Source organism: Balaenoptera borealis (assembly GCF_965194805.1).
Source record: "Balaenoptera borealis genome assembly, chromosome: 1".
NCBI classification, from domain to species: Eukaryota; Metazoa; Chordata; class Mammalia; order Artiodactyla; family Balaenopteridae; genus Balaenoptera; species Balaenoptera borealis.
In genome coordinates, this window is record NC_138860.1 from 11,848,014 (window position 1) to 11,872,731 (window position 24,718).

Genomic DNA, 24,718 nt, shown 5'->3' on the forward strand with positions numbered 1-24,718 from the left:
TACTGTTGTCATTATTAGGGTTTCTGTTTTGAGTATTAATTATAGAAATTCAGTAAACTCTTATCTTTTTAATATCAAACAATGATTTATTTGCAAAGGATTTCAAAACTTTTAACCAAAGTAAACCTAAAAATTAATTCCCATTAGGAAAAATGGAATATTTAATTAGCTTGCTTATATAATCATAATTTTATTGTTATACCTATAGATGAGATTGTTAGGAAAGGGCTATTTTCTTTTTGTCAGAGATAAGTATATATTTTGGAATTATGAGTAACTACAAAATAAAAATGAATGATTATAAGTTAGTACCTAGTATATAGAATTGATTTATCATGTGCATATCTGCAATTATAGAATAGGCATAATTGTGGCCTTGAAAAAAGATAAAATAAATATGATATTTTAAGATGATTAAAAGGGGATTTGATTTGATTAAGTAAGCTATTATGTTAATAATCTAAAAATAAGTCATTTGTTTTTCACAATCATTCAGTGTCAGATTTTTAGCACATTCTTTTTACAAAATCACATTATAATAATAATTTGAAAGGATACATGTGCAAAGATCCAAGCTAGTATTGTAGTATAAATAGATGACTGATGAATAGATAGATGACAGATATATAAATTGATAGGTAGATAGATAGATACATAGATATCCATATAGATGTAGATGACATGGTACCTGCCCTGATGTAATTCATGAGGAGAATATTAACCAACTTTTATTGGTAAATGTTTTACTGTTATATACAGTGTATATATAAATATATATACTGATATATACATATATATAGAAAAGTGCAAAATCATAGTATTGAGATTGGAACACATTTGAGCTTCCATCATCTATATAAAACACAGAACATTACCAGAATCCAAGAAGTCCCTTTATATCCTCTACTATAACTTCTATTCACAAAGTGATACCACCATCCTGGCTTGTAACATCATAAATTATTTTTGTCTGACTTTGAACTTCATATTGGAGGAAGCATAATATATGTGGCTTATTTCACTTAACATTATATTTGTGAGATTCATTCAAGTTATTCTGTGCCATTGACTTTAATTTATTCTTACTGTGGTACAATATTCAAATCCTCAATTTACTTATACATTGAATTATTGATTAACATTTTGATTTTTTTTCTGTTAGGGATTATTGAGAATGGTGTTGTTATGAACCTATTTGCATGTGTCTTTAGGTTACACGCATGTTCATATTTTTGTTGGCTGTAGGTCGGACTCATAAGATTTGCCTCCATCTGCTTATGTGGATAGTTTCAAAGAATTTTCTAAAGTATAAGTGGTGGTACTAATTCACACTTCCAGCTGCAGTGTATGAGAATTACACTTCTTCTGCATTATTATCAGCACTTGGCATATTCTATCATTATACTATTTTAAGACATTTGGGAATGGATAATGCTACCTCATTGTTATTTTAAATTTCCTGATAAGGAAATTGCAGAGTTTCATGATCATTAGATGCTAATGTTGTCTGTTTGTCAAGTGTTTTTTTAAGTATTGCTGTTGCCATCTTACTGTTGGTTTACAACAGTAAGTTGTAAGTAAGGTTTACTTACATTTCTGCCTGTTGGGCCTGTCCATTTCTAATAGAAGGGTGTTGAAATTTCCAACTAAGCTATTGGATTCATCCATTTCTTTTTACAATTCTATTAATTTTTGCCTCATATAGCTTGATGCACTGTTGTTAGGCACATACATATTATTATTACATCTTCTTGGAGAGTTGACATTTTCCTCATTGTGTGATGCCCTTCTTTATCCCTTGTTACTTTATTAGCTTCAAAGTCTGCTCTGTCTGAAATTAAGATAGTTATGTAATTATACTCTTACTTTCTTTTGATTAGCGTTAGAATGGTATATTTTTCTCCATTTATTTACTTTTAATCTATATGTAGATTTACATTTAAAGTGGGTTCCTTGTGGACAGTCTATAGTTTGCCCTTGTTTTTTGCTCCATTCTGACAATTTCTGTCTTTTAATTGATGTATTGATGTTCCAAGTGATTATTGATATCTACCATATTCATTAATGTTTTCTATTTGTTGCCCTTGTTCTTTGTTCCTTTTTTTGTCCTCCACTCTTTGTCTGCCTTCTGTGGTTTTAATTGAGCATTTTATATTATTCCATTTTCTCTCCTTCTGAGGCATATTGGTTATAATTCTTTTTTTTTTTTTTTATGTCTTCTAGTCATCATTCTGGAGTGTGCAATATACATTTATAGCTAATTCAAGTCCACTTTCAAGTAACACTATACCACTTCATGGGTAGTGTGAGTACCTTATAATAACAAAATAAGCTTAATTTTCCCTCCCATCCCTTGTATTACTCTATCATTTTTGTCATTCATTTCACATATATATATATATATATATATATATACACATATGTGTATATATATATGCAATACACACATAAGATATATATACTCAAAAGATATATATGTAAACATACATAATTTATACATTTTTGGTATTATTATTTTGAATGAACTATTATCAGTTAGGTCAATTAAGAATAAGAAAAATAAAAAGTTTTTATCTTGTCTTCACATATTCCTTCTTTGATGTTCTTTGTTACTTTTTATAGATCTGAGTTTCTGACCTATAATATTTTTTCTTTTTTATCAAGATCTTCATTTAACATTTCTTGCAAGGCAAGTCTACTGACAACAAATTTCCTCAATTTTTGTGTATGAAAATCTATTTCTCCTTCATTTTTGAAGGTTAACTTTATAGGGTACAAAATTCTAGGTTGGTGTTTTTTTCTTTCAACACTATAAATATTTCACTGTAAATATTTCAGTGTCTCCTTGTTTTGTTTCTGAGGAGAAGCCAGATGTAATTCGTATCTTGGTTCCTCTATAGGTAACGTATTTTATTCCTCTGGCTTCATTCAGGATTTTTTCTTTATTTTTGATTTTCTGTAATTTAAAAATGATATGCCTAGTATCGTTTTTAGGCATTTTTTTCTACTTGGTGTTTTCTGATCTTCCTAGATCTGTGGTTTGATCTTGAACATTAATTTGGGGGAAATTCTCAGTCATTCTTGCTTCAAATATTTTTTTCTGTTCCTTGTTCTTTCTTCTCCTTCTGGTATTCTCATTATGTTTGTATCACACCCTTTCTTATTGTCCCTCAATCCTTGGATATTCTATTCTGTTTTTTTTTTTTTTTAATCAGTCTTTGTTGTCTTTGCTTTTGAGTTTTGAGAATGCTATTGATATATCCTCTAGCTAAGAGATTCTTTCCTCAGACCTGTCTACTGATGAACCCATCAGAGGCATTCTTCTTTTCTGTTACAGTGCTTTTTACCTCTAGCATTTATTTTCCATTCTTTCTTAGGATTTCCATCTCTCTGCTTATATTGTCTATGTTTTTGTATGCTGTCTACTTTATCCATTAGAGCCCTTAGCATATTAATCATAGTGGTTTTAAGTTCTTGATCTGATCATTCCAGCATCTTTGTCATGTCTTGTTCTGGTGCTTGCTCTGTCTCTTCAGATTGTGTTCCTTGCCTTTTGGTATAACTTGTACTTTTTTTCTTGACAGCTGGACATGATGTACTGGGTAAAAGGAACTACTATAAACAGGCCTTTAGTAATGTGATGATGAGGTGTGGGGAAGGGGAAGCATTCCATGGTCCTATAGTTTGGTCTGTCTTTTATGGAGCCTATGCCTTTGGACTGTAAACTTCACGAGAGTTTCTCAGTTTTTTTCTTCCTCACCCCTGGAGTGGGACAAGATGGCTAAAGTGGGCTGGAATTAGTTATTCCCCTTCCCCTAGGTTGGTTAGGCTCAGATAGTCCCACAGAGAGTTAGGCTCTGGTTAACTAGTTTCCCCTGAGGGCAGAGGAGAGCAGAGGGCTCCACAGTATTTCAAAATGGTTCCATTTCCCCTCGCACTGTGGGAAGCAAGAGGGCATTTTTCTTTAATATTTACTATAGGAACCTGATTGAGCTCCTGGAGGTAGATCTCAAAATATGATGAGGACCCTTTTTATGACTGGGTCCCTCTGGAGTTTTTAACTCCCAGACTTTTCCACACACTTACTCACTAGCCATTTGTCAATGGAAGTTCAGTTTTTCTTACCTTAGCACTGATTCCCATACTTGTTTCAACTCTCAAGTTTCTGCTCTGAGCTGTGACTCCCTTTATTCCCTGTCTTTCCAATCTTGGGGGTAGCAGTTTGCTTCCTTCTCTGATGAGTCCAAGAAGAGTTGTTGATTTTCCAGTATGTTTTCCTTATTGTTAGGGTTTGACTTGTTGTTAGGAGGGAGTAGTGACTTCCAACCTCCATATATGCAGAGCTGGAAACCAGAAGTCCTATAGATTTCTTCATATATTCTGGATATGAGTCATTTATTGGATTGCAATGATGCTAACTGATGTTTTTTAATAAAGAAAGAGATAGTAAAATGAATAACTTTTGAGGAAAAATTTATACAATAATACATCTTTATTTTTATTTGAAAGAAATTACCAGTTCTTATATTAAGTGAGAAAACTTGTTAAGACGTCAGAAGTGCAATATGAGACAAATATGGTTGATGTCCTCTAACTTATTCTTAACAAAAAAAAAATTTTTAAGTGTGTTAGGTGATTAAAGATTAAAAAGATTATTTCTGGCAGAAGTGGCATTTGAAGTGTACTATATTGTATGGCATTTTTGAATGAAATATGGAAGAATGTGGTCCACACTAAACAATGTAGGCAGTATCTGGTACTGCAGTTCATCCAGATGTAGGTACCAGTAACCAATTTCACTGCTCCTTCCACCCCAGCCCCCTGTGTAAATGCATTTCTCTTACTATAATACGGGATAGGCAAGATCCTCTCTTAAATATTAGCATTTCTTTTGTATTCTCTAGCTAAGATGTAGGTCTCTAGAAAAGATAATCAAATCCACAAGGGAGACACTAGGTTCTCTCTCTGCACATAACTCTTTGTAAATGAACCAGATTGTACTTATCAGTATTCTATTGTTTCATATACATAATCAATGGTGATATGAAATTATTCAAAAACTGTTTCAATATACTCTAATATAATTTTGAAACAAATTAAATGCAATATTTTTTAAGGAGAAAATGGCTGTAAAAATGTAAACACATGAAAATTTGGTGCTGTGAATAAACGATGGCCGTGAATAGCAGTTGCTCCTAATTTTAACCATTTTCAAGTCTGATAAAAAGATGAGGGCAAATATATAATCGGGGGAAAGTAGTTGTTCCTCTGGGCTTTTCAGTTTATTTCATTGCTTGAATTTCCAACATGCACATTTATTAATTTTGTCATTAAAAATGACATTTTGGAACAAACAATAATCCTGCTATTCCATATTTATTATCATATGATCAATAAATAGTTTATAGATGACAAGTCATTGTAATAAAGAATAGACACATTCCTATCTTTTTTTGAGTTTAGGAGGTAAAAATATTTCTCCCTCTTGATTTCAGATAAATTTTCTAGGAACATTATAAACTTTTAAAAATGTGTATTTACAGATTTGCAATAAGAGATACACTGTTCATACAATCATGCATTTTATTATGTTGTTGATAAACAATAATCAGTTCAGTTAAAATGGTAAACTAAAACTGTTTCATTTTGAAAAAAGCTTAGAGCAATAGGAGGTTCACAGAGCTATTTATAATATACGTGTATGTATAATTTTACAAAGTGCGTATACATTTTCTTTCACTTTTTTCATTCAGTGTGGATAAAGATTTTCTCATACAAGCATACTTTTTTGAGAGACTCCTTGATTGTCTTTTACATTAGAGATAAGGAAACTTTTTCTATTTTCAGTGTAGTTGCTGTTGTTGTTCTTTTCCGTTCATGTTCTTTTCTGTTCTATGCCGTTGAACTACCCATTGTTTTTTCTATACCAATATTTCTGATTTAGTCTTGTTGTGGATTATTCTTACTATATTGTACTTGATTTGCATATCGATGTGATGTACAAAATTTGTGCATAGCCTCATTTAAGGGTGAGTTTGATTTAGGATGTTCTAAAACACAGACACCCTTTCTCTGTCTACAGAGAAAAATGTTAACATGCAGCACTGATGTCAGAAAACATAATAGGATTTTACAGCCTTAATTGAGAGGTGGGCTATGAATGATTCCAGTAAGTTTACCATAGAGTTATTGTGCCTCTGCCTTTTAATAGTAAACATTTACACACATTTTACATTTACTGTGAAAGCATTACTGTGGTCCAGGCCCATGATAAGCACATATCATGGATTATCTCATTTTTCTTCACAACCTCTTTACGTTGTAAGAAAATTTTACCCATTTCACCAGATAGAAACTTGAACCTTAGATCGCTTCCTCTCTAGTAAGCAGTGGAGTTATGATGGTGACCTGAGCATTCTCATTTAAGTCTGTTTTCTTCAAATTATATAACATGATTATGATTTTGACTGGAAATATTTTAAATATATAATGTGTTAATTTTAAGACAATGAACTCTCTAATAGTACTATAGTACTAATAATACTATTTCCCTTTAGGAATGTGATGTGTTTTTGTTTGTTTACTCTTTTTTTGTCCCACTTTTTTTCATTGTTTTAACTTTTTTTCTTTTTTTCCTTGAGATAGTTTATTTTTTTTGCTTGAGATAGTTTTTCTTCAACTAATTCTTGCTGAATTAATTTTATAATTCCAATGCATTGTTGTGGCATGATATTATCTTAAGAATGTGTAAGACTCAGAAAATTTGATCAAAAATAACAAAGACTTTTTATTTCCAACTAAATTATCTATACCACTTTATTTTAACCTAAATAAAGTTGAATTTATATTATTGTTTACATAATTACTTCCAAGTCATCTCTTTGAATTAGGAATATTATTTATTTTCTTTTACTCTCTGTAAAATTCTCCAACTGTGAAAATAATAGGCATCAGTTTAATGAAACAAAATAGAAACAATATAGGAAAAGTTGAAATGAAAACACGGGCATTTTTTTCCATTTACTATACTTTTAATATCCTTTCTGAATTTTAACAATATATTTAAACACAGTTCACATAAGTGGTCAATTAGAGAAGAGCACATTTGTTACATTTTGAAGACAAATTTGTGCTAAATACATTTTGAAAAGTTTTGAATTTACATTCCACAGCTGGCCTAGCCATGTCTTCCATTTCTGTACATTCCACTCCCCTTTTCAATTTCCCAGCCCCTCAAGAACATTAATTTTCCTCATAATATTCAGATAAAACCACAAATCAATGTAACACCTCAGAAAGAACATCATTTTTGTATCCTAAAAACAGTGTTCCCTGTTTCATCTTCTCACCAAGAGATAAGTGAAAAAAAAATTTTTTCTCATTCTATATGTCATTTATCAAAACACTGAATGCTATCAGTACTGGGTTATTGTCAGTCTTAATCATTTTTTTTTAGAGTTCTTTTTTAAATAAATTAATCAATTAACTTATTTATTTATTATTTTTGGCTGCATTGGGTCTTGCTTGCTGCGCGCAAGCTTTCTCTAGTTGCGGCGAGCGGGGGCTACTCTTCATTGCCGTGGCGGGCTTCTCATTGCGGTGGCTTCTCTTGTTGCGGAGCACGGGTTCTACGCACGCGGGCTTCAGTAGTTGTGGCTCATGGGCTCTAGAGCGCAGACTCAGTAGTTGTGGCTCATGGGCTTAGCTGCTCCGTGGCATGTGGGATCTTCCCGGACCAGGGCTTGAACCTGTGTCCCCTGCATTGGCAGGCAGATTCCCAACCACTGCACCACCAGGGAAGCCCTTAATCATTTTTAAGTTTAGCTATTGAATAACTCTTCCTTTGTTACATTATATATGGAGACCCCAAAATCGGATGTTCATCTGTCAGCTGATGAACAGAAGTTCAAGCTCTTTGTGGCACAACTACATAATTCATTTTTTGGTAGAGTTAACATCTCTATAGAACTGTTTGTACAATAAGTTAGTTTTTATTACTTTATTTTCATTTTTATTCCTTTCACTAGTATTGAACATATAAAATAAGTATTGACACATTTATTAATGCTGACATGTAAGGTTCTTAAAATATAATACAATTGGAAAAATGGATTTGCATCATTGAATGTGCTAGAGTTTGTGAATTTTTATATTAAATCAGACAATGATCAGTGAAGTCAGCTGTGAGTGATAAAGAACAAAATTAAGTCATCAGTAGGATATACTATATTTTATTATTGTATGCTGTGAAAGGTAAGGGAATAAAATGATCTATAGCTATAGAGGTAGATAGAGATATTCAAGCCTCTAAATTTATAAGACTGTTATTTAAATCTTCTGCATTTATTCTCAAGAACACAGTAACTGAACATAAGGGACTGTCTGTAATGAGATAAAATAATGCTATTTATCCTCTTTCAACAGTTAAGTGTTCAGGAGATTGCATACCAATTTCTAAGATCTCTTATGTCAATGAGTATGTGCTTTAAGCCACTTTTATTTAGAAAACTTCCTTAAAAATGACAAACACTGGAATTTCTTTATATTAATGTGGTGTGTATACATTTGTGTGTGTTGGGGGAAAATAGTTAAGCTACTTGATAGGACAAGATGAAGATTTAAATTATCTTAAATTATAAATATTTCCTTTGGTGCCTTAATCTTCCTTTTACTCATTTGTGATTAATAATTTATATTTAATATTAATCATACACACGTATACATGTACATGCATGTATGTGACACATATCAACATCAGAAATTATTTTCCTGAACAAAATAAGGGATACTCTGTGTCACCACTAGAGAACAGCAGTAGAGGACTACACAGTCAGTGTGGTGTTAGAGAAAGAGTAAATCACATTCCCAGTTGTTGCTGTGTGCTCATAGCCAATCTCGGTTATTCTAAAGGACTCGTTGTTTAGAAAATATGGTAGAGTTGTCATGATACAATTATGCATTCCCTCCATGCATCTGAGCTAAAGCGTCCATCGCCCTATCTTTGATTATCACCTATAAGTTTTTGATTCCTAAAATAGTAATCTCATCTTCGACATAACTTCTAAGAAATATATCTACATTGTCACTTCTTCTACTGGATGTTTCCAACTAAGAGTGTTATTCAACTCAGAGTCAAAATAATCAAAACCAGGCTTCCTTACATTCTCTTCACAGTGGAGCTTCTTTGCCCCATATCTTAATATTATCACTTATGCTAGAAACTTCTGTTGCATTTCCCTCCTTCCATCATGTACATTTTCGATGTTTCATAATCTTGCCCATTCTAATTGTTTTTCAAAATCCATCTTCTTCAGATAAATCATATTGCCACTGCTCCATTCAGGCCGTCATCATCTTGATAATGGCTTTAATATCTTCCTTGGTTTGGTTTTCCCCTCACACTCTCTGCTTCTCTTTGTCTTAATATTAATACCTATGGGCTTATACCAGAACATAATATGTTCTGTGAATACTTCAGTAAACAAATAGGCAATATTCTCTGTACTTGTGGAGCTTGCATTCTAATAAGAGGTGTTGACCATAATCATGTTAAGTGAGTAAATTATACAGTATGTTAGAAGCGGAAAACCACTGTGGAAAAGATAGAACAATGTAAGGAGCAAAGGAAATAATGGTTGGAAGAGGGAAATGTGGGAAGGTATATTCATTTAAAATAGGTTAGTCCAAGAAGTCCAGAGAGAGAGACATTTGAACAAAAACTTGAAGAAAGTGAACGAGTGAGCTTAGAAATATTTCGAGGAAGAGCATTCCAGGTTCGGGAACAGCAAGTCAAAAATCATGAAGCAGGAGGATAACTAGCATGTGTTTGGGGAACAGCAAAGAAGCCAGTGTGCTTGGAGTGGAGTAAATGAGGAAAAGTGGAAGAGAGATGAGTTCAGAGAGGTAACAGGGAGCTGGAAAATAGGGCATCTTTTTAGCCATGGAAAAGGGCTCTGGCTTTTACCCTGAGCGAGATGGGAAGCCATTATGTGGCTGTGAACTGCGAAATAAAATGAGCTGAATGATGTTTTGCAAACCATTCTGGTTGTTGTGAATATCTTTTTAAAACACAAAAATGATTACAATGCTCCTCTGCTTTAAAATGCTTGGTTTTAAAAAAAAATATCCTCAGGACAAATTTCCAGTCAGACATAATTGATTAAATGCCTCCTCATCTCCTGATACCATCCATCCAAGACACCCATGGGAAAAAAATTACTCTGCAATATGTGATTCCATAATTAAGTGCTAAGGTTGGGCCCTGCAAACCATAACTTTATAGAAATAGTGAAGTAATACAAGTGGGAATCATTAGGGACTACTTTGTGTGGGTGTTTGAACATGAGGTTGATCGTGAGGATAGAGAAAACCAATTAATCCAAAAGGAGAAAGGTGGGATAAGGTGAAGGATGTTGTATAAGCAAAGGCATAGAATTAACAAAGTTCAACTGGACAGCAAGATCACCTGCCTGCTGGGAGAAGTGGGGCAGATGGAAGCCAAGCAGAAGAATTTAGACATTGATACCACCATAAAAGAACAGGAAATTATAGATTTTTAAGTAGAAGAATAAAATAATAATATCAGTCTTCAGACTGTAGCCTGGTAAATGGTTTTGATTTATTGAGGAAAGATAAACAAACAAAAAACAATTTTCATATGAGTCAAACTTGCTCTCTACCTAAAAGCATGCTCTGTCTTATCTTGGGTAAAATCGGTTACCTTATATGAAGGATGTTGTTGACCAAAGAGGGCTTCTGTTATTTTCTCTGAAGATTGATGACTGGCCAAAGAGAAGGAAATGGAATTGAAGATAAAGGGTGTCATTTGTCTCCTCTGTACTTAGGTGTACTGTTGGTGTGTATCAGATCCTAGACCTTTTAGTGATGTTTACTGTCAGATGTATAATATCAGTGTGTGGCAACTACATTGAATGGAAAGAACACGGTAAAGTCCGGCATATAAAATAAAGTTGATGTTTTGTTCTTTAGGTAACAGAAACACGGACGGGTCCTCTTGGCTGTAGTAACTATGACAACCTAGATTCTGTCAGTTCTGTTCTGGTTCAGAGTCCTGAGAATAAGATTCAGTTGCAAGGTATGTAGGTACAATTTCATTAATTCTCTATGAGCCTGAATGACAGTTATCCAGTTGTGATTTCTTTCTTCTCTCTTCCTTCCTTCCTTCCTCCCTCGCTCCCTCCCTCCCTCTCTCTCTCTCTTCCTTTCTTTTTCTTTCTTTCTTTCTTTCTTTCTTTCTTTCTTTCTTTCTTTCTTTCTTTCTTTCTTTCTTTCTTTCAAGCTGTATGTGCAGTACTAGGCTTTTAGAGTTCTCATAAAAGGCTAATCTCCTAATTTTTAACTGATATGAACATTCTAGACCAGATGAAGAGAATGTCAAAATTCACTTTACTTCTTAAATTAAGTAATTGATAACAATTGAGACTGTTTTGTGATAATATTTTTCTTCCATACAGTAATCATTGTCTCAGTAAGTAGCAGTTTTTCGATAGGTCTCCCTGAGCTTTGACTTCTTCCTTATAGATTCTGATAAAAATCGCAACCATGTTTATGCATACTGTGATGTGAACGCTTGACATTTTAAATATAAACTAATATGATAATTAAGGCTTCATTTCTCTTCTGACAAACAGAAATATACTTAAGAATATATTAACAAAATACTTATACTTGCATTATTTCATTTATAAAGATACATTATATGATAAAGGTAATTTATCATCTTCTTTCTATTACTATATTTTGTGAGATAATTCAATAGAGGACTTTTTAAAATAATAATTTTAACAAATACATATTATCCTAACTGGTTATAAGGATGTGTATATCACTCATTCATGCAGTCAGGGAAAGGTTATGAACCCACATGTTTAAACACGTACTAGTTGAATAAATTCAGAAATGTCTTTGTGATGACAGATCATCTAAACTAAGTTGACTGATCAAAGGGATAGTTTTGAGTTGTTCTTTCTAGTCTACCTTTTTTAATTGGAGAAGTTAGATCTGTATTTACATTATTCAGTTTTATATAAAAATGCTTAAAAGTTTCAGAAATTATGCCATTTTTCCTCAACTTTTCCATCTAAAAAATGTAATGGCATCAGGTTATTTAAATTTACCCTAAATAATAAATGAATTTCATTCATTTTAAATTGTATAAAAATCACAAAGAAAGCACTTAACATTTTTAAACTTTAAATGCTATCCAATTTATCATTGTCAATTTTAGATTTAAAGTTATTGAAATATTTTCTCTAAATAGAAACCCAATCTATCAATATTACTTGTAATTCTCTACTAGTCACTCCTTTTTAAATGTATGTATTAACTTTCCATCAGAGTACTAACTTTAATAGAAAAAGACAAAGCATGTTTATATCAAATATGTTTATTTCAATTGATTTATTATTAAATTTTATTTATTAACACTATTTATTGATTTTTACTCTTTGTGAATCACTGTGTTCAGTTTTAAAAATATTATATTATAAACACAAAACTTCAGCCTCCCATCTTCTTTGAAGAAAAATTAACACAAGGAATAAATGAATCAATATTCCTTATATAACTATTATTTCTACTCTCCTCAATTTTTGTAAGGCAGAAACCTGCATCTCTTTCACCTTTTTTATTTGCTAGGCCTATATTTTCAGTTGTCTATTGCAACTATATTTGTACCCCAATGAACAAAGATCCTTCCAAACATGACATTAGGAAATCAATATCGAGACCCTCAATTTCCCTTGTACTCTTTCTTAAATTTCATCTGTACTTATAGTACAAGTATCAGGTTGATTCACCTTTCAATCTACCTTTAATAGTAGCTCTTCTCCACTTTGAAAAAGGATGCAAAGCATTCACAAATTCTGTAATAACCTTACCATGATACATTTCTTTAAAGGGTATAAAAAACTCTGGATCACTATATGTGGCAATTGGAAAAACTTGTGTCTCTGAAGAATCTTTCATTAAGGTACCACCAGAGGTCTTTGTGTCTTTCATAGTTAGTTAGTTATACAGTTATATAGTAAGTTGGTTGGTTTTATGGATAGATGGATATAGACATAGATGACATATTGTGTGTGTGTGTGTATATATATATACATATATATATGTATATATATATATACAGAGAGAGAGAAAGAGAGAGTTAGGGTCTCCTGTTTTGTTTGTAAGCACAAGGTGAAGCCTTAGAATCAGTGTTTGACCCATTTGGAGATCTTCTGAATTCAGCTCTATTATTGAGAGGAATCTAGAATTATAAGAGTTTTTCAGTATTGACCTTCTTCTTCCAAACCTCTCCTCTTGTAGAAGAAGAAGAATTACTCCTGAAGTAGAATTTTATCAGAGCAAAGAAAGCATCAATAAGAATTATTGAAGCTACAGCATTAGGCAACAAATTCAGAAAGAATTCCATGACTTAACTATCTATATTGGAATTGACGTTCATAAATGAGATGTCAGAGAGATGCATTACACATTAACACACTGATTTTGACTGAAAACAAATGAAATGAAATGTTTTCTGGCAGTGAGTAAGCTGGATTTACCTGCTTGTCTGTCTGGCTTTGCCAATTAGGGTACAGAACAGACATTAAAAAAAAAATAACTGAAATATCCATATCTACAACTCCAAATTATTAATAAAATATATTTAAAACATATGACAAAAAGTAATTCATAAGAAGTGTGAGCAAATACATACTGAAATTAATGGTATTCCAATTTCTTCAACCCCATATGAATTTAACATATCAAGCAAAGTACATTTGAGTGAAAGGGTAACAGTAGTAATTAAAAGTTATAAAATCTTGGTAGTAACTTTTTAGTAAAATTCCCAGAAAGTGAATGATCCATATGACTAGGTGACAAATACTTTTCAAGATCAGTTAGCTCCTAATGTTGTATTTCATCAAAATTGGCAAAGGACGGCATTATTATCAAATATAAGATTTAATGTAACTTTTAAAGATGGGACACCATGCAATTATCTTTTGCTTGTAATAAAAATCTGATGATATTGCTTAAAACATTTTTTCTTTCCTATTGTTTATTGGTATGTTGGAACAAATTTTCTCAAGCTTTACACATATAAAAATTAAAAGAAGGCAAATAATTTATATTGAAATAATTTATATTAATTTATATTTCTAGCAAAAAAAACCCCATAAACTAATTAACAGAGCTCTATCAATTCATTAAATCATGAGTTTTCAAGGAACAGATAATATTTGTTTTTAAAAGTTATTTATCGGGGAGACCTTCAAGATGGCGGAGGAGTATGATGTGGAGATCATCTTCCTCCCCACAAATACATCAAAAATATATCTACATGTGGAACAACTCCTACAGAACACATACTGAACGCTGGCAGAAGACCTCAGACCTCCCAAAAGGCAAGAAACTCCCCACAAACCTGGGTAGGGCAAAAGAAAAAGGAAAAAACAGAGACAAAAGAATAGGGATGGGACCTGCACATCTGGGAGGGAGCTGTGAAGGAGGAAAAGTTTCCACACACTAGGAAGCCCCTTCACTGGTGGAGACCGGGGGTGGCGGGGGGAAGCTTTGGAGCCACGGAGGAGAGCTCAGCAACAGGGGTGCATAGGGCAAAGCAGAGAGATTCCCGCACAGAGGATCAGTGCCAACCAGCACTCACCAGCCTGAGACGCTTGTTTGCTCACCTGCCGGGGCAGGTGGGGGTTGAGAGCTGAGGCTCAGGCTTTGGAGGTCAGATCCCAGGGAGAGGACTGGGGTTGGCTGCGTGAACACAGCCTGAAGGGGGCTAGTGTGCCACAGCTAGCCGAGAGGGAGTCTGGGAAAAAGTCTGGACCTGCTGGAGAGGCAACAGACCACTGTTTCTGGGTGCACAAGGAGAGGAGATTCAGAACAACGCCTAAACAAGCTCCAGAGACGGCAGAGCACTGCCTAAGCAAGCTCCAGAGACAAGGGCAAGCCACGGATATCATCTTGGACTCCAGAGGCGGGCACAGACTGCTAAAGCTGCTGCCGCTGCCACCAAGAATCCTTTGTGCAAGCACAGGTCACTACCCACCACCCCCTGGGAGCCTGTACAGCACACCACTGCCAAGGTCCCATGATCCAGGGCCAACTCCCTGAGAGAACACACAGCAGGCCTCAGGCTGTTGCAACATCATATTGGCCTCTGCCACCGCAGGCACGCCCCACATTTCAATTATGACTACCGTACCCCTCCCTTTCCCTGGCCTGAGTGAGCAAGAGAGCCCCAATCAGCCCCTGCTTTAACACTCCACTGTCTGGGCAGGGAACAGATGCCTAAGTGTGGCCTACATGCAGAGGCATGGCCAAATCCAAAGCTGAACCCCAGGAGCTGTGGGAACAAAGAAGAGAAAGGGAAATTTCCCTGTGAAGCCTCAGGAGCAGCGGATTAAATCCCCACAATTGGCTTGATAGACCCTGCATCTGTGGAATACCTGAATAGACAATGAATGTTCCGAAAATTGAGGGGGTAGACTTTGGGAGCAATTGTAGACTTGGGGTTTGCTTTCTGCATTTGAGTTGTTTTTGGTTTTATATTTATCTTAGTTTAGTTTTTAGTGCTTGTTTTCATTGGTGGGTTTGTTTATTGGTTTGGTTGCTATCTTCCTTTTTTTTTTTTTTTTTTCTCTTCTTGTGAGTGTGTGTGTATGTTTCTTTGTGTAATTTTGCCCGTTTAGTTTTGCTTTTACCATTTGTCTTGGGGTCTGTCTGTTCATTTTTTGTTTTGTTTTTTCCTTTTCTCTCTTGCTGTGCAGCTGGCAGGGTCTTGGTGCTCTGGCCGAGTGTCAGGCCTGAGCCACTGAGGTGGGAGAGCCAAGTCCAGGACATTGGACCACCAGAGACCTACCGGCCCCACATAATATTAATTGGCGAGAGCTCTCCCAGAGATCTCCATCTCAACACTAAGACCCAGCTCCACCCAACAGCCAGCAGGCTCCAGTGCTGGACACCCCATGTCAAACAATTAGCAAGACAGGAACACAACACCACGCATTAGCAGAGAGGCAGACTAAAGTCATACTAAGTTCACAGACACCTCAAAAAATGCAAACAGACGTGGCCCTGCCCACCAGAGGGACAAGGTCCAGCCCCACCTACCAGAACACAGGCACCAGTCCCCTCCACCAGGGAGCCTACACAACCCACTGAACCAACCTTACCCACTGGGGGCAGACACCAAAAATAACGGGAACTACAAACTTGCAGACTGTGAAAAGGAGACCCCAAACACAGTAAGTTAAACAAAATGAGAAGACAGAGAAATATGCAGCAGCTGAAGGAGCAAGGAAAAAACCCACCAGACCAAACAAATGAAGAGGAAATAGGCAGTCTATCTGAAAAAGAATTCAGAGTAATGATAGTAAAGGTGATCCAAAATCTTGGAAAAAGAATGGAGAAAATACAAGAAACGTTTAACAGGGAACTAGAAGAATTAAAGAGCAAACAAACAATGATGAACACCACAATAAATGAAATTAAAAATACTCTAGAAGGAATCAATAGCAGAATACCTGAGGCAGAGGACCGGATAAGTGACCTGGAAGATAGAATAGTGGAAATAACTGCTGCAGAGCAGAAAAGAAAAAAGAAGGAAAAGAATTGAGGACAGTCTTAGAGATCTGGGACAACACTAAACACACCAACATTCGAATTATAGGGGTCCCAGAAAAAGAAGAGACAAAGAAAGGGTCTGAGAAAATATTCGAAGAGATTATAGTTGAAAATTCTCTGAATTTCTTTTTGCTTTGGGGGGTGTTTTTTTGTAAAATTGAGGTTGACATAATCAGCGGGTTCCATATATCTGGTCCATAGACTTACAGTTACCTGCAATGTTAAAACATACAATATTAAAATAAGTATATTTGGACTCCTGAGTCACATTAACAGAGACTCTCACTTTGTTTTTAACACTGAATGGCAGAATTGTCAGAAGCAATCACTAGATATTTCTCAACTATACAGTAATTTGGTGACCCACAGGACTAATCATTTAAGAATATTTCTAGCTTTATCATTTTATTCCTTCAAGTCATGTGACATATTTCACCTGCCTTACATCAAATAAAGTAGTGTCTAGTAGATTCTCACTCCTCTTCTCCTGTCTCCTAAACTGCCTTTTGATCACCATTTCCTTAGTTTAGATATTTTTTAGTCTTCCGTCTAAACTGATCTTTTTTCTTTATATCTTCTATATCGAAATAACATACCACTCAGAGTACCTTCATTGTTAAACATCATTTAAATACAAATGAATTAATTCCATATACTTCACCCTGTTATGGGAACCCCAATAACATTACTCTAGATTTATTTTTCTAAGCAACTCACTCATTGCATTCTTATACTGCATATGTATTAAAACAATACTACTAGTTGCTATTTTAAAAAATATATTCCACAGTTCATTTGTGTGTGATGTTGTTAAGGTATTATCCTATGCCACAAAAAAACCTCTCAATGTTGAAGCATATCCACGTGTCAAATACTGTTCCAGTCTACCTTTTTTATGGAACAATTAATCATACCTAGTGAAATATCTGTAACCCAACTCTAGTAGTTATTAAGTACTATTGTATAATATTATTACATACTTCTAATATTACATATTATATTACTTCTTTTATTTTTCCTAAGTGTATTGCAAGTACCTTTAGGGCAGAGATATGTTTCGGTCATCTTCATATTTGTACTTTCCCTAGAAAGTCTCTTCCAAATGGAAGGCATTCCATAAATGTTATTTATTTGAGGTAAAATTAAAATGAATAATAAAGTAAATATATAAGTGCTAAACGTACTTTTCCTGACCCACCTATGGGAGAATTAACCTGAAAGAATGAGATAGGTATAATTGTCAAGATATTTACAAAGTAGATCTTTTTCCTAAATGCTAATTCATGATTTTTATTGAATTAACCTCATAGATGATGGTTGTATCAAAAAATTATGTTTTTTTTGTTTTTGTTAGAAAGGAGACATGTAAAAGTTGTAAAAATCGAATTTTGTAGTAAATAGCAATTAGGTATTGACTAAGTTTTCCCTTACTTTTATGTTTATTTTATTACATTGAATATTTACCTTTTTGATTAGATTTTTCTATGTAGCAAGAAATGCTAAAATGTAAAAACTAGTAGAGATCTCCGAATGTTAATTTTATAGCCTTATTTTCATTTTTTATATTTTCTTAAGAGTTAGCAAATTTACTAAACTTGCTTGTAGAAAAGAAATAAACTGTATCACTAAGGCTGTCTTAATACATGACAAGGAAATAAACTGTGAAATAATTAAATCAGTCTAATAGTTTCCCTGTAGTCAATCTAAGTGACCATATAAAAAATAAACTCATATAAAGTTATGTGTTGTTAGTGGCATGAGATAAGCATTATAGCAACATTTCATAACTCTTTTGCTGATGCCACACATCCTTTGTATTATGATATCTATGTAGATGTGAGCTGATAGAACATGAGCTAAAGGTATATGAAAGTATTGAAAACTATATGAAATCAAGTAGTGAAAAATAAATGCATACATCTCTTTTCAAAAGTATGGGAAGATAGGTTCTATCTACATTATATAAAAATAACCAAATATTCTGATCAATTAAGTCAAATGCCAATCAAATCAGTTTAAAAAACAAAATCAGATAGTCTGAGATATTAAACACCTCTATAATTTTCAGGATTCTTTTTTTTTTAATTTATTTAATTTATTTATTTATTTTGGCTGCATCGGGTCTTAGTTGTGGCTCGGGTATTATTTGTGGCATGCGGTGTCTTCATTGAGGCATGTGGGATCTTTTCACTGTGGGCTGGCTCTTCGGTGTGGCGCTCAGGCTTCTCTCTAGTTGTGGCGTGTGGGTTTTCTCTCTCTAGTGCGGTGTGCAGGCTCCAGGGTGCATGGGCTCTGTAGTTTGCAGCACATGGGCTCTCTCGTTGAGGCCGCAAACTCAGTAGTTGTGGCACGCAGGCTTAGTTGCCCCGCGGCATGTGGGATCTTAGTTCCCCGACCAAGGATCAAACATGCGTCCCTTGCATTGGAAGGCAGATTCTTTACCACTGGACCACCAGGGAGGTCCCAGTTTGCAGGATTCTTGAACAGTTCATGGAGTCAGTATATATTAAAAAGAATTATAAATATTTGCAATTTTACAGACTTCGATAATTTTCTAATGATGGTTTTAAAATATGCATAAATACATAACAATATACACAAATTTTGACTTTTTGTGAATATGTAGATATGTATTATGCTTTTTTCTTTATCAGAGTAAACTTACTGTTTTGGTTTGTTCTTTAAGGGTTGCAAGTACTCCTTCCAGACTACCTTCAGGAGCATTTTGTACAAGCAGCTTTGAGCTACATTGCTTGCAATTCAGAGGGAGAGTTTATCTGCAAGGACAATGACTGCTGGTGTCAGTGTGGTCCCAAATTTCCAGAATGCAACTGCCCCTCCATGGACATTCAAGCCATGGAGGAGAATCTTCTTCGCATAACTGAAACCTGGAAATCCTACAACATCGACTTTGAGGAATCAGGTAAGACATATATTTTATCTAACACTTCTAAACTTTGCCAAAAAAAATTGCCATATTGAGAAGACTGTTTTACCCTTTTGTGAGAAACTCTTCCATACTTGGAGGATTTTATTCAATTTATCCTTATTATTCTTTCAAATGGACCTGTGTATTGCTTTTATTGCCGGTTATTCAGTATTTTACTGAAAGCCTATATGGTACTTTGTGTATTGCTATGTACTATTGGCACTAGAACCTAGCCTGCTCTTGAGCTGATTTAGTAGTCATTTAATGAAGAAAGTCCTTGCCTTTCTCAATATAAGAAGTTAAATTGTTGACTGAAAAAAAAGCACAACCTAAAAGTTGAGAATTATGTATTTATGTTTTATTCGGCGGATTTTCTGAGCACTTCAAGCCCAGGAGACAGGACTCTCAGATCGCTCTAAGGGAGGGCTCCAAAGAGGTAAAGGAGGAACCGGGATATATAGGAGTTTTGCAAGACTCCTATATAGAGTCCAGGTAGTCAGAACAGTATCAAAAGATACTGTTAATTAAGGAAAACCAGGTATCTCAAGTTAAGGAATTTAGTGCTTTTCTGGGTATGGGAAGATGCAAAGTCAAAGCTCATTGAACTCTTTCCTTGATATGCACCTCAGCTATCTGGGGCCAGATAGCTGAGATGCTATCCTGGCTTTAGGTGCCATTCTGGTGATAGAAACCTATCCTGTGCTTTCTCATCCTGAGCCTCCTCAGGGCGCACCGTAGGAAGGTGGCTGCAGAGGCTGATAGCTTGATAGCTGGTATCTTGTTTCCATCCTGAGTTCCCTCAGGGCTCACGTCAGGGTGGCTGTAGTGGCTGAGGTGGCTGATGGCTGATTGCCACAACAGCCTTTGTTTATTGTTTATTGATATGGCAGGCAGCATTCTTAGTCCAGTACCTCTGATACCCCTCTGGACTATTCCCATGGGCCCCGAGATTCACTTGTGAGGCAAGATCCAAAGTGTGAACGTTCTATACTTTCTTTACATTAAAGTGAATCTCATGCACGTGCACTTTCACTCAACTACTTATTTTTAAACCAAATTCAGATCAATTTTGACTTAATGTTTGTGCAGTTTGTTTTTGTTATTTCTGAATTTTTATGAGTGCATAATTGTGTTTTCAATATTGTTACTTATGGACTATGTAACCTGTAATGGCCTTCATTTCATAAAACAATGAACTTTAATAAAAGGTTAAGAATGCCTCAAAATGAAATGAAAAATACTGATAACAACATATATAATCATTCATGATAATAGAATAATAAAAATCCCCAGAATGTGGGGGATTTTTATTATTGACTAAATGCTACATAAATTATGTTGGACATGACTAACTTTCAAAGTGACAAGAGAGGTTTCAACTGCCAAGAGATCAGATTTATATGTTTGAATGTCATAATTTTTCCAGTGATTCATCTAACCAAGCACACTTAAAAATGATAATGAAATTTAACATACTTTCACAATAAAAACACTTAATTTAGGCATAGAAGGAACATATTTCAACATAATAAAAGCCATATATGACAAGCCCACAGCTAACATCAGACAAGAAAAAACACAATTGATGGTTTCAACAAACCCTCATCTTTTTGTGTAGTAGAACCACCAAATTATAAAGTAAAAGGGTAAGTAAATAGATTTAGAAAGAGTTAATAGATTTAGATTTTATTAAGATATATTTTGATCAAAATAGTGTATAATAAATAATCCTCCTCTATTAGGGTAATATTTCTCTGTATACAAATAGCAAAAACTGTCTAAGAATCAAAAAGTCATATCTCCTTGACATTGTTGAAATGCGTTTATTTCTAACCTCAAATTCTTCTTTTGTTTTTCCAATAGAATACTCATAAGTAATGTATTGGAAATCTAATATGTTATATTCAAGTAGAACCATCTGATGTTAAAAATAATCATGAAATGCAACACTTTTAGATAATGTATAATGTGTTATACCAGGGAATCTTAGAAAGCCCGTATTTGTGGAACTCACATAGGATTGCCACCCCTATTATTTTGCCTTGAGACTATATTTTTAAAAATCACCAAATGAGCATTGGGTTTTTTGTTTCCAGGTGAAATGTAGTAGATTGAAGTAGGCCAATACTTCTATTGATAGTAACTAAAAAGTAGAATAATTTTTAAAATTATATTTTTAAAGACATAATAGATCATAAAAGTAACAACTAAATAGACTAAAATGGCGTGAGATGTGTGGGATCCATAGCTTGTTCCTTCCTTTCTTCCTTTCTTTGTTTCTCTTTCTTTCTTTCATTTTATTCATTAATTTATTGAATTCTGAGAACAGAGCCTGAGGGCTTTGCATTTCCCCAGGCAGAGGGTGGCTGATGGGAGAAAGAAAAACCAACACACTTCTAGCAGTTATGGAGACTAGAATGACAAAATTCTGGACTCAATGGGCCTAAAGAAGTTCAGTTTTACCACAAGATATTTGCTGAATTTCAGATAGTGCTGGATGCTAAAGAACTATTCAAAAGTCTTTTCAAACTTAATGAAGTTTACCGCAGACTTTAGGTGCTTAAGAGATAAAAACTCTCTAGAGGGAAGAGCTTGAAAATAAAACAGGGAAGGATGGAAAACCCCAGAGAGAATGAGGAAGTGACACTGTGTTTCTATAACTGCTTTCCCCTGGGGCACATTTATCAATTCAGGGCAGAGTTAGAAGCTGAGAATTTAGGACTAGTCCCTGAAAAATGCTGGCATTCCAGGACAGAGAAATCAGAAGAAAATTTGGCAGTCATAGTAGATTAAAGTGAGAAAATTGGAGGCTTAAGGAGTTTTAAATATATGAGCAGTCTTCTCTTTAAGACATTTGCCTTAACCCATGTCAGATGTTCCTAAAGAGATAAACTGAAAACCTCTGAATGATAGCATTGAATCTTCTGCAGTGTTATAGGCCTGAAGTAGCAAACGCTCACCAGGTCCTTAACTGAAGGTTCTGCAGGGCCATACCCTAAGAACAGGGGAGAGTCAGAGCCAGACTGAGTTCTCTACAAGTCTAACCCCACACTGATATAGCTCATATCCTGACTTTTTTAGGATCAGCTCCCTATAGTGTCTGTTAAATATGAAGAGAGTGACGTCTTGAGGAGGAAAACATTTTCTAAAATCTCTGCAAATTTTTTTTTAATTTATGATGAACATAAAACTCTAATTTACAACGTATGTGAGCAGATAAGACCTTATGGCTAATATCAAAAAGAAACAGGTAACAGATGTAAGATTATCCAGATATTGAAATTAATAGGAACAATTTTCAGATAATTATTATTAAAATGCTCAAAAAATGAAAGGAAAGGAAGAATAAAGTAGATGGAGATATTGAAAAGTTCACCAGAGATTTGGAATCTATACAACTGGACTAAAGGACCTTCTAAAACATAAAAATGCAGTATCTGAAATAAATAACTCAAAATTTTGTTTTCATAGGAGTCTTGGCATAGTGGGGAACAGGATTAGTGAACAGGAAGAGAGGTTAATGGAATAGATAGAAATGGAAGCAGTGAGAAAAGCAACAACGAAATATTAGATAGATGCATGGCAAGCATGTGAGATATGCATGAAATTTTTTTAAACTGAAAACTTCCAAATTCAACCTACAGATTCAAAAAGCACAGCAGGGCTTCCCTGGTGGCACAGTAGTTGAAAATCTGCCTGCTAATGCAGGGGACATGGGTTCGAGCCCTGGTCTGGGAAGATCCCACATGCCACGGAGCAACTAGGCCCGTGAGCCACAACTACTGAGCCTGCACGTCTGGAGCCTGTGCTGCGCAACAAGAGAGGCCGTGATAGTGAGAGGCCCGCGCACCACGACAAAGAGTGGCCCCCGCTTACCACAACTAGAGAAAGCCCTCGCACAGAAGCGAAGACCCAACACAGCCAAATAAATAAATTAATTAATTAATTAATTAAATTAAAAAAAAAAAAAAGCACAGCAAACACAAAGAATGGTTAATACAAAGAAAACCACAGATAAGTGTATCATAGTAAATCTGTTGGAAAAAAGACAGAAAAAAATTCTTCTAACATAACTAGAGAAAAAAGACATTACTTTCATTGGACTCTCAATGAGCCTGACTTATCAAAACAAAAACAAAAACAGATTTTTGACATATTTAAAGTGCTAAAGAAAATAACAGTCAATCTAGAATTATGTAACGTTCCACAAGAGTTGCAAAAATGAAGGTGAAAATAAAGATGTGTTCAGACAAGAAATTCCAAATGAAAACATAGACGTGTAAAGGGGAAGAGGAATTCTAGAAATGGCAAATATACATGAGTAAATATAAGTGAATATCAACCTTACAAAATAATAATTATGAGGTGATGTGGACATAAAATATATGTAGGATTTTAATATATGATAATAGTGTTATAATGGGTGGTGAATGGAAAGAGTTAATATTCTAAGTCTCCCAAGGTACTGGCATTGTTGAGGATGAGCTAAGAGATGTAATTTGCATTAGAGTGAAATAAATCAAGAATAATGTAATCTCTGGAATATCTACTAAAATAAGAATGTTTAATTATAGTCAAGAAAATAAAATAAGATAAAAATTATTTGATCACTCCATAATAAGAAAATAAAGTAGAAAACAGGAGAAAAATCATCTAGGTCAAATAGATCAATGCAGCGGAAAGAGGAAGGTTTGGATTGTCTTTACAATAAATGTGTTGGGTCAGATTAATTCCACTGTAATGGTTATTATATTAAATATTCTATTCTATTTTCTTATTACACTAAATAGTCTAAATAAAAGACTAATATTGTAGGACTGGTGATTAATAATAATAAAAATAAATAAAAGACTATTTGCTGTTTACTAGAGACCTGATAAAGACATAGATAAACTGAGGTTGAATGGTGGAGAAATATGTAATATAAACACTAGCCAAAAAATACTAAGGTATATTTGAAAGCAAGATACATTAATTGAGATTAAAAAATATTTCATAATAATAAAATAGTCAATCCAACAGGAATCAATATCATAATTATTCATTTATGTGAACTGCAAAATAAAAATTACACCACACCAGTTAAACGGGCAAGTAAGACTGCTAAAGACTCTTGTAATAAAGGATAGAGACTTAAAATAG

General features: G+C 34.3%; 1 protein-coding gene across 5 annotated transcripts in view; it reads left to right on the forward strand.

Moving 5' to 3' along the window:
• Positions 1-24,718, forward strand: part of BRINP3 (BMP/retinoic acid inducible neural specific 3) — a 683,233-nt gene that overhangs the window by 530,728 nt on the left and 127,787 nt on the right. For all 5 annotated transcript variants that reach the window (XM_082394505.1, XM_082394506.1, XM_082394504.1 and 2 more), the window contains exons 5-6: positions 10,990-11,095; positions 19,334-19,570. In XM_082394505.1, the coding sequence (XP_082250631.1) occupies positions 10,990-11,095; positions 19,334-19,570 (343 nt within the window). The remainder of the gene's footprint in view (positions 1-10,989; positions 11,096-19,333; positions 19,571-24,718) is intronic.